The sequence below is a fragment of the Ictidomys tridecemlineatus genome, chromosome 4 (assembly GCF_052094955.1).
Source record: "Ictidomys tridecemlineatus isolate mIctTri1 chromosome 4, mIctTri1.hap1, whole genome shotgun sequence".
Taxonomy (NCBI): Eukaryota; Metazoa; Chordata; class Mammalia; order Rodentia; family Sciuridae; genus Ictidomys; species Ictidomys tridecemlineatus.
In genome coordinates, this window is record NC_135480.1 from 10,756,747 (window position 1) to 10,770,781 (window position 14,035).

The 14,035-nt window shown below is 50.5% G+C and overlaps 1 protein-coding gene across 11 annotated transcripts in view; it reads right to left on the bottom strand.

The window, feature by feature from the left end:
* Positions 1-200: 200 nt before the first annotated feature.
* Positions 201-14,035, bottom strand: part of Incenp (inner centromere protein) — a 29,086-nt gene continuing 15,251 nt past the window's right edge. For 3 of the 11 annotated variants that reach the window (XM_078045854.1, XM_078045856.1, XM_078045855.1), the window contains exons 11-19: positions 13,636-13,647; positions 7,787-7,896; positions 7,589-7,709; positions 7,090-7,212; positions 5,969-6,180; positions 4,376-4,457; positions 4,112-4,219; positions 2,093-2,243; positions 201-731 (exon numbers count right to left, since the gene is read on the bottom strand). In XM_078045854.1, the coding sequence (XP_077901980.1) occupies positions 517-731; positions 2,093-2,243; positions 4,112-4,219; positions 4,376-4,457; positions 5,969-6,180; positions 7,090-7,212; positions 7,589-7,709; positions 7,787-7,896; positions 13,636-13,647 (1,134 nt within the window). In that variant the 3' untranslated portion in view covers positions 201-516. Of the gene's footprint in view, positions 732-2,092; positions 2,244-4,111; positions 4,220-4,375; positions 4,458-5,921; positions 6,181-7,089; positions 7,213-7,588; positions 7,710-7,786; positions 7,897-13,635; positions 13,648-14,035 lie in introns of those variants that run through there. The other 8 variants (XM_078045863.1, XM_078045858.1, XM_078045860.1 and 5 more) reach the window with 5 other exon arrangements.

Consider the following 14,035-nt stretch of genomic DNA (forward strand, 5'->3'; position numbering starts at 1 on the left):
TCTCCCCGGGTATTGGATTCAGCCCTCAAGTCAGTACCTCTGGGGCGGGATCCCACCACCAGTGACCACGGAGCACACCCAGGTGAAGGAGCAGTGCCTTGCTTCTCCAGACTGTCTGGTGGCCAGAGACACATGCCTGCAGGACCAGGATCCGGGGCATGATGCCACAGAGCCTGGTCTTCACAACATCCACAGAAGGCTGGAAAGAATGCACTTTATTAATCTACCTCTAAAACTCTACAGACTAAAATTCTGCTGAATTGTAATAATCTATTTACACAGTGCTGCCTGCAGGCTGGTTGAGGCTGGGCCTGCTTCCTCCCCAGCCATCCACCAAGCCCATGGCCCCTGCAGGCCTGGGGCCACCTTCCATCTGCAGCACAAACACCCGCACACCAAGGAGGCTCACAGCCACCTGACCAAGCCCTCAGCACTGACAGACCAAGTAGGAGGATGTCAGCCAACACAGAGACAGACAGATGGGCACAGAGACAGCAGAGAGGCCATGGGCCTGCTTCAGTACTTCTTCAGATTGTGGACCAGGATGCCAGGAGTCCTGGTGTCCCGCAGGGGCGGCGAGTTCCAGACAGCCGAGCTGGTGCGCTTGTGGTAGCGGGGCTTGCTCTTCTTGAAGATGTCCTCCAAGTCAGGCAGGAGAATGGGTCCAAAAATCTCATCAGTGTTCGGTGGGTTACAGTATTGAGAGACGACAGCCTGTGAGATCTGGGCACCTATGTGGAATGCAGAGGCCTGGTCAATGTCTTAGGCGCTCCATGAGGTCCCTGTCCCTTGCCCTACACACAGCCCTGCCACTCTTGTCACCCGAGCATGCCCTGCCCCTGCTCCTCTTGCAGAGCCTTCTTTAGGCTCACCCGCCACCCACACTAGCTCTTGTTCGTCTGCAGTCCTCTGGCAGCTAAACCAAAGTTCCCCAAGAGCGGACAGAAGCAGGTGCTTTATTTTCCCCGTTGTGTAGATGGAAGACTTGCCCCAGGGAACAGAGCCCGTGGCTAGTGGAGCCGGGCGTGAAGACAGGTCTCGCCCAGAGCTGAAGCACCAAGCGAGCCTCCTTGCCTCAGAGCACAGGCTGACCGGGGACAGAGCCGAGGCCGTGAGAGGGCACAGCCCTGCCAGCAAAGCTGAGGAAGACCCTGAGGGATCAGAGGTGGGAACGTGCACCCAGCACTTGCCGGGCATCGGGCGCCACTCTGCACTCATTGTATTCCCCAAAAATCTCCTCAGCCAGGTTTTACTGTTAACCCAGCTAACAGATAAAGTAAACTGTCTAAGGTCAACTAAGCTTAGGTGGCTTCTCTGCTGGCACTGGCCCCTGCTCACTGCAGCCTCTTGGGTGACTTGACACTTCTAGTTCGACCAAGATTCCAGCTATCGTGGGGTTCAAAGGAAGTGAAAATGACAAAAGCAAGCTGTCTTCTGTAGAGCGCTGACCCCCTGTGGGATTCCTGGCTGGGACCGGTCTGGCCCTCTGGAGGTCTTCATCCTGCCCCGACCCCCAGCACACACCCTGCAAACCACTACTGATGGCACCAGGCCCTGCTCCACGCCGGCAGGCCTCGCACCCAGCCCAGGGCAGCAGTCTCACTCACCTGCATGCTGTTTAGATGCTGGGGCCTGTAAATCCCAGGTCAAATCCTGATCAAGTGTCCCGTGGCCCTCCTCCAGGTCTTTCCTGCCATTCCCAATGGCTTGAAGCCCTTGGCTCCAGCTCTTGGCACTCTGCCTAAACCCTACTACCATCCTCAGCCCGACAGGTTGCTAATGTGGGTCTAAGCCTCATTGGCCCTCCTGAGTGGGGCTCTAAGAGGAGCTTGAGTCTATCAGAGTGCCTGGTAGCATGCCTTGCCTGGGCTGGCCACAATGTACTCACTAAGAAAACAGGCATCCACCACCCTAGGCTGGTCCTCAGGTGAGCCCACAGGCCCAATGCAGGCTTCTTAGGCCAATTTCTCAAGCTGCCAACCCCAGCACAATAGCCTGGCCCCCTGCAACAGTCTACCTGCCATTTCCAGGGCCTGAGAAAGTGAGGAGAGGCAAAGGCCTGAGTCTCCTGGGCACTCTAGGCCCTGCTTACCTTGGGCCCAGCGGGGAATAGGCTTCCGGGGGTTGGCCTCGTCATCAGTAGAGTCATCACTATTCAGGTCCATCCCATAATCATCTGTAATGATTATGGGGCAGGACCTGGGCCCTTGTGGAGTCATTTGATATGAGGTACAAACTGGAGACTGGGGGGGAAAAAAAAAATCAATATGGCCATCACCTCCCTTCCCCTACCCTCCTACATCCCAACACTGGGGGACAATGGGCTCCAGCCACCTTCCCTCACCTCACAGGAAAAAACAAAAGGTTTAGGGTCACATTTTAATCTTAAAAAAGTCACAGAATACATACTACTCTGCATATTCATTTTCCACACAAATATTTTTCCAGGTCAGTGTGTCCAGATTCACCTCTCAGATCCATGATCTTCAACTTAACCCTCCGACACAGACAGACAGACCCAACTTCCAGTTTTCAACATCTTAACTTTGCTGCAGTGAAAACCCTTCCTTCACACTGTTTTGTTTGGTATCATCACTGAACTGAAAATAGCTGAAATGCTCAGCAGGAGCTGGCTAAATTCTAGTATAAAAAATGGGGACACAGACATCAAAAATAAGAAATGCACAGGGGGCAGAGCTGGGGAGAGAGATTGGCCAGAATACATTGTTATATTGTGTGCCTGCACCAACAGGTAACAACAAATCCCATCATCACCTACAACAATAATATACCAAGGGAAAAAAAATTAAGAAATGCACATATGTTGATATCTCACTTCAGTTAGAAGGACAAACATCAAGAATAAAACAAAAATAAATGTTCAAAAGGGTGTGAGGAAAAATGAACATTTTTACACAGTTGATGGGATTATGTATCAGTACAACCACTATGGAAATCAGTATGGCAGTTCCTCACAAGACAGGAATGAAACCACCATATGACCCAGCTATGCCACTGCTCAGTATCTACCCAAAAGAACCAAGCCAGCGCACTATAGCAACACAGACACGCCCATATTCATAGCAGCAAAATTTACAATAGCCAAATCACGGAACCAGCCTTCTTTTTTTTTTTTTTTTTAAAGAGAGAGAGAATCTTTTTTTTCATATTTATTTTTTAGTTTTTGGTGGACACAACATCTTTATTTTATTTTTATGTGATGTTGAGGATCGAACCCAGTGCGCCGTGCATGCCAGGCAAGCATGCTACGGCTTGAGCCACATCCCCAGCCCCTGGAACCAGCCTTGATGTTTACCGATAGAAAAAAGGTATATGTACATAATGGAGTTTTATTCAGCCGTAAAGAACAAAATTATGTCATTTGCAGGAAAATGGATGGAACTTGAGATGTTAAATGAAATAAGCCAGATTCAGAAACTCAAGGGACACGTGATTGTCTCTCAAGTGCAGAAATGAGAGAGGAAAAAAGAAAAAAAGGGTGGTGGGAGGGGGAGGATCTCATAAAAATAGAAGGGAAACCAGAAGAACAGAGGAAGGGTATCAGAGAAGGAAGGAGGGGGAGGGAAAGGGGAGGTAATGGGGAATGAGACTGATCAAATTATGCTGGGTGCATGTACAGATACATCACAATGAATTCCACTATTCGTATAATTATAATGCACCAGTTTAAAAAAATGGGGAAAAAAAGAAATGCACGTATTGAAATGTCTATATATACACTAAATGAAAAAAAGAAAAATCAAACTTCCAAATAGTATATGGTCATACTCATTTTAAAATGTACAAGTGTATATGCATGGAAAAGTACGTCCATGTGTTTGTGTGCATGACCTGGTTACATATGTAAAACTCTAAGGTATGTATTGAGTTTAGTAGTTTCCCAAGGGCCCTTTTTTTAAACTTATACTTTTATTAAAACTTTTTTTTTTAGTAATAAATTCTACTTTTAGAATATAAAAATAATATACCTATCAAAAACAGTAGATACAACAAGGAAGTGGACCATCCTCCTTAAGGTCCTAACTTATAAAGCCCCTGTCTGGACAGAGAACAAGAGCGGGCCCCTGGCCACCCTGGGCACTGGCCTCACCTGCACATCTATGGTCACATTCAGGCCCTTGCTGGCTCCAGTCGCCTTCTTGGCTTTGCGCTCCTGCTCCTCCTGCAGCTGCTGCTCAGCCAGGCGCTGCTGCTCCTCCTGCAACCCAGCCAACAATAGGGTGTTGTGTATGTGCCCCACTGCCACCCCAGGCAGCACAGCAGGCCAGGCAGGCCCTGCGCCAGAGACTGAAATCAGGCTACCATCTCCCCAGCCACAGCCCAGCAGGCCCAGAGAAGCCCACCCATGACGTACCCCTACCTTCTTCTTCTCCTGCAGTTCCCTCTGCAGTCGCTCCTTCTGTAGCCGCAGGGCCTTCTCCCTCTCCTGCAGCTCCCTGAGTACCAAGCAAGAGCCTGTCAGGGCAGGAAGCAGAGCCCTGGCCCTGTTCCCACCCTGCTAGGGAAACCAGGCCAGTGGGTATGCCTTAGAGGATGGGATGGCAAAATGGGATACCAACTCAGAGCCACAACTGCACTTTTGCCCCAAAGGCAGGGTGTCCGCACCCTGAAGGGCCCTGCCTTGGCAATCACTAGCATGCAGTTCCCACTCCACCACACAACTCAGGTCTCAGCCTCACTCTTCTCTTATGCGATGGGACTGTAACACCTTTCTTCTAGCATTGTCACAAGAGTCAAATGAAACCTTCTGTGCTACCTGCAATCATTCTAACCCACAGGGCAGACACCAGCTCAACCCATGAAGCAGAGGAGGGGCTGTGATGGATCTGGCACCCCTTCTACAACAAACTAGCTCATAACCTTTCTGAACCAGTTACTTCCTCTGTGAAGTGGAGCTGATGGTTCCTAAGCCACAGTGAGCTTCAAGTGAGGACGCAAGAAGCGTGGGTAAAACACAGCTTGGTACCCACCACGGCTACCATTATAATTATCCTGTCACCCCTCGCAGGGTGACAATACCACCCTGCACTATCCAATTCTAAAACCACATCAGCTGCCACCCCTTTCTACTGTCTTGGACTTCAACCTCCAACTCTGTCCATAGGACCAGGGACAACTTTATGTCAATCAATAAGCACCAGAAGACAGCACTATCACAGTCCAGCCCTTTGGCTGTGACTCCTCAATTCTCCGTTAAGCCTGTATCCACCACAAAGATGGCGTTTCCCAGGAGATGGGGCAGGAAAGAGGACAGCTGCTGGGCCACACACACTCGTGGGCACAGTCCTCTCACATCTCCTGGCCAACAGTGAGTGTGGCTTTTGTCCCTGACATCCCCAGAACCCCAGCGACCAGGCACAGGTGGGTCTCAGGTAACTACTTGGAAAACTAACTGCAGAATCCTATCCTGCCTCACAGAGACCACTCCTCGGCACAGCCAGGAGGTCCCAGGGTTCATGGAATCCAGAGTCCCCAAGGTGGGGAGCTGGGGTGGGAGGCACCCTGGGTCATCCTCATCACCATGGGGTGTACATCTGGTGGGGGCAGGGCCCAGAGTGCTGAAGGCCCCATGCTGCATCACAAAGATCCCTCTGGCCCAAGATGCCAGTTTTGTTAACAGAAAAAAAATACCTGTGGGCTTCCTGTAGTCCCAGCCCACAGCAGCCCTGCTGGGAAGTGCTAGCCTACCTGTCACTAAGGAAAAGAGACCAAAAAGGCAGCACCACTGCCTGCAGGCAGAACAGAGCCAGAGCCAGGCCACCCCTCCCATGGCTCCTGCGTCTGCTGTAGACAAAGTGCACCCTACTCGGAGGCCAGCAGCCATGGGCACCCGGCTCTGAAGGTAAGGAAAGAGCCTGCCAACCCAAGAGAAGCCGGGAGCCACACTGGAGACAACGCACCGTCTCATTCCCACGCACGGGAAGGCAGGCTATGAGCAGGGCCTCACCTCTCGGCCTGGAGCCGCTCCTGCTCCCTCTTGCGCTCCTGCTCCCTCTTGCGCTCCTCTGCCAGCTGCCGCTCCTGCTCGCGTTGCTCTGCCAGCCGCCGCTCCTGCTCGCGTTGCTCTGCCAGCCGCCTGGCCTCGGCCTTGTGCAACCGCTCCTGCTCCTCCTCCTTCTTCTTCTGCAGCTGCTCTTGATGGCGCCGCTCCTCCTCTTCCTGAAACAGCCGTGCAGAGGCGGGTAAGGGCACTCTCGCCAGCCAGGGCTCCCAGGGAGGAAGAGGCTGGCCGAAGGGGTGAGGGGCTGTGCCAACCCAGGGTCCTCTGGCACAGGCAGCGGCAGGGGCTAAGCCGCCAGGTGGGCTGCCAGGTGAAGCTCTGCGAGCGCCACCATGGCCAGGCTGAAAAGGCATCTGGTGACACCAACAGAGGCAGATTCAACAAGCAAGGGCCGAGGCTGGAGCTAGGCCCACCAGCTGCGTAACACTCAGTAAGTCACTTAACAACGCTGGCCATGGCTTCCTCATCCATAAAATGGGAACAAGAATAGTACCTGTTGCCCCAGGGAGTTGTGAGTTCACCCACATGACACTTAGGACAGTGCCCGGCACAGAACTCCCTAATGACAGATTCCACTCCCTACAGGAGTGAGACACAGTTCCCAGGGAGAGGCAGGCCCCTCCTGTTCAGAGGAAGGGTGGCTCTAAGGGCAATCATGTGGAAGACTTTTAGCACATGCCAGACACCACCTGACGACCTCACATCAGGTGACACTTTTAACCTTCACAATAACACTATCCAGAAGATACTGCTCCCACTGCAAGTAACAGAAGCAGAGAGGTCAGGTAACCTGCCCAAGGTCACACAGCTAACAAATGGCAGAGCTGTCAGAAGTCTGACTCCAAATGCATGCACCTCACCCTCAAAATGCCCTCTTCCTCAGAGACAGGGGGCAGGTTACAGTCAGCATCCCCACCCCCGAGGTACTTGCTGTTCCTCCTCCTGGGCTCAAAGCAACAAGATCCAACAGAATCAACCCCAATAGAAGGTGTGCCCAGCAGGTCCTCGGGCACCAAGGCAGTGACCTTCCTGCCCACCCCCTTCCCTGCAGCCCTCCTGCATCGCACCTGCTGGATCCACTTGAGCCTGCGCGCTTCCTCCTCCTGCTTCCTACGCGCCTCCACTTCCTCCATCTTCCTGGCCGCCGCCTTTTTCTTGGCCTTCTCCTCTGCCAGCCGCTCCTCCTTGGCCTGCAGAGCCCACCCGCACGTGCCCATTGGTGGAGGCCCTCACACAGCTCCACAGAGTAGGGCCCAGAACTCTGCGTGATGGGTACCGGTGCCACTAAAAACCATGACTGCTCCCCACAGCCCAGAGAAAGGGCAACGGCCGCCATCCAGCGGGTCAGTTCTGCTCACTCGCAAAAGGCTGCTGGGAAAACCCAGAGCCCAGAATATCAGCCCTTGGCTTGGCTTGGTTCAGAATGGCCTTCAGGGCCCACGATATAGACAGGATAGCGTGTTAAACCCAAGAGGCCCAGCCCCACCCTCAGCCTGCCAGGTCTGAGAGCTCAGGCCCCACCAGGGCGAGCCCACCCGGCATGGCAGCCCCAGCCCAGGCTCTCACCTTCTCGGTCTTCTCATCGATCTGAGCAAACTTCTGCTCTATCTGCTTCTTCTTCTCCTCCTTCATCTGCTCCACGCGCTCTCGGGCCTGCATCACCTTGCGGAGGCGCTCCTCACGCTTCCTACAGGCACAGAGAGTCTTACGAGACCCGGGCGGGCTGGGGCTGGGAAGGGCAGGGTCAGGGGCCAGGACACTTACAGCTTCACCTCCTCCAGCCGCCGCCGCTTGTCCTCCTCCACCTTCTGCCTGCGCAGCTGCTCAGCCTCCTCCTTCCGCCGCAGGTTCTCCAGGCGTTGGCGCTCCTTCTCCTGGGGGTGAGAGGGGCTGGGACATGAGCAAGGACTAACCCCACTCCAAAGGCTGCCCAGCCTCAGCCAGGTGGACAGCAGCAGAGAATGTTCCTTAGAGGCAGAGGTGCCCCTAGCATGCCCTCCATGCTCACCCAGGCTGGGCAGGGGCTTCAGTCTCTGCTCCCAGGAGGATCCAAACGCCTCCAAGGGCCGGAGTCACAAAGCACCCTCGGCTGAGCCCTGCCAAGTTATGGGCAGCACAAAAATCAGGCTCAAAATTGAAATGTGTGTGCTGATTCTATAAATAATGCATTTGAAAAAGAAAATGGAGGCTGGGATTGGGAAGGGACAAGAAGACAGCTTTAACAGCTCTGGCTGCTGTTCTGCATAAGGGGCCAGCACACACACAAGCACTGTCACCATCATGCTTTATAACATACGCTATTTGTGAATACTTTATTCTTTTGTGTACATCAACTATTTCAGAAGCATTGAAAACAATAAAGTATTGTCAAGTGCTAACAAAGGTTACTATGGTGAGACAGATTAAATATGATATTTCTTAATTTTCCGAATTCCCATGATAGAATTTTTTAAAACAAGTTTTTAAAAGTAGTAGTAGCTGTGTAGCAGATTGATGCTAGCACCCCATCTGGGCAGACCCAAAAAGCCACAGGAGGGCACAGTTAGGGCGTGGACAGTCAACAGGAGCCCCACACCCTCCCTGGCCAAGGGCAAGTCTGCTGTTTTCCCCCTAAATGGTCTGGGGCTGAAAATAGAGGCTGAGGCCAAGACCATAGCCCTGCATACACCACCCTCAACTGGCTTCCACTCCCTCTTTGGACTCAGCTTCCAATAGCCAGCCACCCTGCTCCCCCTCCAACTGGTTACTGTCAGTTTCTCCCTGGCTCCTGGCCAACTGACCCTGACAAGAAGAGCACTCCCACCCAGAAATCTAGCAGGGACGTGGCACGATCCTCCTGAAGCTCTGGTTAAGGGCTAGAGCACAGTAGGCACGCACCACCTATTCTTCCCACCTATGACGGTCACAAAACCTGGCAGAATGCAGAGAACAGCTACTTGAAGCCTCTGAAGAATAAAGCGGCAGATCTGGAAACAAGACCAGACTCTGAAGCACCAGCAATAAGTTCTCCTTTACCTCTCCTGCCCAGCCCAGCCTGAATTCAGTGCAACCTGAAACCCCAAAGGGTCAGGATCAGCTGGGTGCAGAAGGAGAACTCCAAGAAAAGCCCCCTAGATCTGACTCAGGGATCAGAAAGAGAAAGTCTAACAGAGACAGTACACAAATCCTTTCTGTCATGGTAACCAGTTGCTGCAGACTCCAGACTATGGAACTATGTTCCTGAAAGTCTAGGCTCAACCTTGTTTATTACTCTTTGTTACTTGGTCTTTCTGCCAGGTGGCCCTGGGTGCAGTCATAGAAGCACAAGGCAGAGCCAGGTAACCAAAGTCCTAGTTCCCTGGATGGAAAAGGAGAGTTCCAGAGAACTGGAAAGTACTGAAGGAATCAGGAAAGGGATTCCATGGATTATTTATGAGTTCCTAGGCTCTGTTCCAGGCTGCAGATGCAAGCATCTGACTCTAATTATCACACCCAAAACTAAGATAAAACAGATCACCTTCAAGCCCCTTCAGACTGGCACACACTCCGCTAGACCCATACAGCTAAGGCTTGAAAACATGAACCGACTTTGGATGCACATGCCACAGAAGACAGACGGGAACCTGCAGCCTGAAAACGAATCAAGTCGCTTGCTGCTAAATTGCAGAGTTGGTAAAAATACCAACACTCTCCATAAGATTTAAACAAGACCCAGAGCCTCAAGCCTAATAAGAAGAACATTGAGGAGACAATCCAAAAATCACTCAACATGCAGAGAAACAGGAAAATCTCAACTGACATGGGAAAAAACAATTAACAGACTCCAAGGTGGCATGGTTGTTGGAATTTATCTGAAAAAGACTTTAGAATGGGTATTTCAAAAATGCTCTGATAAGTCATCACAAATATTTTCCCGAAAACTAGACAAACAGAAAAATCCCAGCAAAGAAACATGAGATATAAAAGAAACAAATGGAAATTTTAGAACTAAAAATGCAATAACTGAAACTTTAAAATTCAATGGATAAGTTCAACAGCAAAAAAGACAGGACAAATAGCAAAACTGAATATAAATCAATAAACATTAATCAAATTGAACAGAAAAAGTTATTGAAGAAAAATTAACCAAACTCACTGTTTTAAGACAAAATCACAAGGCCTGCAGGTGCAGTGGCACACGCCTGTAATCCCAGCAGCTCAGGAGGCTAAGGCAGGAGGACTGCAGGTTCAAAGATAGACTCAGCAACTTAGTAAGGCCCTGAGTAACTTAGCAAGACTCTATCTCAAAATAAAATTAAATAAATAAATAGGGGATGGGGCTCAGTGGTTAAGTGCCCCTGGGTTCTATCCCTGGTATCAAAAACAAAACAAAACAAAAAAAACAGGTCTTCATGTGATTCATTAGTATATCTTATAATCTCACAAGGAGAGGAAGGTGATGCTTAAGAACATTTAAAAAAACAATGACTGATAATTCTGCCAAGTCCAATGAAATATATGATCTTGGGATTTAAGGTCAGTGAACCACATGACCTTGACAGGAGATGCACCCAAAACTATAAAGAAATCCATGAACACATGCATCATAAACAAACCTAAAAACTAGAAACAAAAGTAAAGTATTAAAATCAGACAAAATAAAAGGATACACTCCCTACAGAGGAACAATATTTGGAATGACTAAAGATTTCTTATGAGAAGGAAATTTTTAAAGTTTTTAAGAAAAAAAAAATTATGCCCAGTGTAAGCATCTTACAGAAATAGGAAGAGAGCTAGGCTCCTCAGATGAAGGAAAACTAGAGAATGAGTTGCCAGCACACCGATTCTAAAAGAACCATTAAAAGAAGTTTTCCTCTCCACAAAGAAACATGAAATATCCAGAACAAAGAAAGAGCAACAGAATTGGTAGATACCCAGGTCAAGAGAAAATTCTTTTCCTCTTGAGTTCAACAAGATATTCAGCAGTTGAAAGCCAAAACTAGAATGTATCAAAACCAAAGGATGTAATATGCAAGACAACTAGAGCAACAGTGGGGGAGGCCAAGGGGCCCAGGGGGAGGTTTTTGCACATGCCCACACTGGGGAAATGGTGGCTCAACAGATTAAGTGGAACACGGAATTCCTGGAAACACCTGGAGAGAATGCTGCAGAAGGATAGTCAAAATCACAGCAGATAAAATGGAACACACAAAAGTTTTCTAGTAAGCCTCTGAAAAAAGAAAAGGGGAAAGATCAAACAAAAAAATGATAATAATAATAAAGTAATGGTGGCCCTAAATTCCAACCTATCATTAAATATAAATACATCAAATTAAGGCATTGTCAGAATTATTTTTTAAAAACCAAATATCTGCTGTCTGTAAGAAACTCACTTTGAATATGATGGTTCAGATGCCTTGAAAGACCTTGGGCAGACAGCAGGAGGCTAATCTCCAAAGATAGCTATGACTCAACAATTAACATGACATTCTCCAAAAGTCACCACCACACTGAGCTGAGGACAAACAGGTCAATGGCTGCTAGGATCAAGGCAGAGAGATGGTATGACCACACAGGGGCTGCTACTGGCGCTCTGTGGTGATGGAGAGGTTCTGCATCCCAACTGTGATGGCGGTTACAGAAATCATGTTAAAATTCATTGAACTATACTCCCTACCCCCGCAAAAAAAAAAAAAAAAAAAGTCCATTTTACTGTAAGATCACTGTTTCAAACAAAACATTTCTTAAAAAGTGAAGAGAAAAATGGGAGGAAAGAGAGACACAAGGAGCCACAGAAGTGAAGCTGGGTACAGAAAAGGCCTGCAGAACACTGGGGCTCCAAGCGGAGGGAGGAAGGGCAGGCCTTCAGCACACCCTGGCTCTGCAACTACCAGACCTGGGGAGAACAAGAGGAGGGTGGGGCCCACAGGCTTCTCCACCCAGCTGCAGCCATCTGCTCTCCTTCCAGGAAAGCACCTCAGAAGCAAAGGCCATATGGCACCCGACTGCCACCCTTTCCTCCTGCTCCAAGAGCAGAGCAGACTCCAACTTTCAGCAAGGCTCAGTGAAACAGAATTGTGTCCCAAAGCTCAAGTGACAGCTTTCCCAGCACAGACCAGAGCCCTTCATCTTGCTGCATTACAAATTTAGTAAGAAAACTTGGTGCTTCAGAGTAGCTCGTGTCACAGAATCTGTTTCTTCTCTGTCTGCTTCTCAAAAACAGGTGGGTTGTTCCCGCTCCCCAGAGGCCCCAAGCAGAGGCTGGGAGGACACCATGAGCCAGGAAGCCCCTTCTGCCTCCAGAGCCCTCACTTAGGCAGTCTGTCCTGTACCCAGCTGGCTTTATACCAAGTCCTGTAGAAGGTACCTGACACAATTACTCTCTGGGTCATCAAATCTCTTTGAAGTTCTGACTAGTCTCTTCATTTTGTGACCAAGGAAACATAGGCCCAAGAAAGTGTGGCCCCTGGTTTTTCATCTAAGGACTGTCCATACCCACCAGATGCCCTGTTCAGGGGCCTGGACTCCCCAGAGCAGAAAAGGGCAACGTCCCAGATGTCTCAGTCACACCCATGAGAACTGCAAATCTCTAATAAATCAGAGTGTGGGGCACACAAGGGCTAGCTAGTCCTCTTCACTACTGAGGGCCCAGGAGCCTAGTGGGAGCCTAGCACAGTAACAGGAGTGTAGGGCCTCGGCCTCCTGGCTGACGAACTGGAAGGCACACTATCACCCCGTCCAACCAGGGAACGGGGCTCCCTGCAGGAAGGGCAGGCTCCAGACCCACCAGGCCAAGTACTGGGAAGCCCCTCCCACCTGCAGAGGTGATCCGCTGGAGGCAGAAGCCCTTCTGGTAGTCAGTGGGCAGCCCTCCAGGGCTCCCACAGGAAACAAAGGAACAAAGGTTAGTCTTGGCAACTGGCACAGGAGCCCAGCCTGAAGGCTAAGCAGGCCCGAGCTCCTCTAGGTTCTTACTCAAGGTCAGTAACCTGGCTCAGCTCAGCTGAGGTGTCTGAGAAGAGAACAGCTTCTGTGGCCTTGTTTCTAGATGTCACTGCAACAATTCTACTGTAAGGTTTGGTGTTTTGTTTTATTTCAATACTGGGGATTGAACCCAGGGCCTTGTGCATGCTGGGCAAATGCTCTACCACAGAGCTACAGACCCAGAGACAATTCTCTATTAATAGCCCAGTTCAAAGCCAGACCTCCCTCCCCCGTAGCTCCACCAACTCAAGGCTACTGCTTAGATCTGTGACCCAATAAATCTCAATGGCTCTGGGGACCAGAGACAATCTGTCTGTTCTCTTAGCAGACCCACAGGCCCCCAGTGCTGGGGACAGGGAAGAGAGGGGGTGGTAGGAAACAACTGGAGCTGTAGTCCCAGTGAACAGCTACAGGACACCCTGCTTATGTCCCTGCCAGAGCAAGGTCACAAGCAGAGGGCAGACTCAGCAGAGGGAGGACACCAGACCCCAGAACTTCTGAGTGCCTCCAATCAGCCACCTGGTGCCTCAAATGCCCCTCACCGCCATCCCCGTCTCTTCCTAATGCTCCCCTTGCAATGTTAGTGCTTCCACAGCTGTCAGTTACACAGACAGGGCTACCCAGGGAAGTGCTAGGTGAGCTGTTACAGGACAGGAACAGGCTTTACTTACGACAAAGCTGTACTGTGAAGAAGACAGGAAAAAGCCAAGAGTTATTGCCAAGGTCCCAAACCTGGCAGTGACAGCAGGCGTCTGCTCAGAGCCTATACTCTCACTAGCAGTACCACCCCACGCCCACCTGCAGCGTCTGTGCCACTCCTCACCTGAGCCCTCACACTTGGGAGGACGGTGAGCACTGTAGGTCTGCTAGGCCCATCCTGCCACTTCCCAGCCCAGGGTTCACAGCGAGCCACCAAGGCTCTGGGCGACAGTCCAGAGGACTAGAAGGTCAAGGCAGTGACCCCAGTGTCAAGCTGCTCATGGCCACAGAGCCTTGAACTGGCCCTTTATCAGAGCCAGGCCATACCTGCCTCTGCCCCTGTCTCTGTCCGGACCCACACTACTCCCAGTA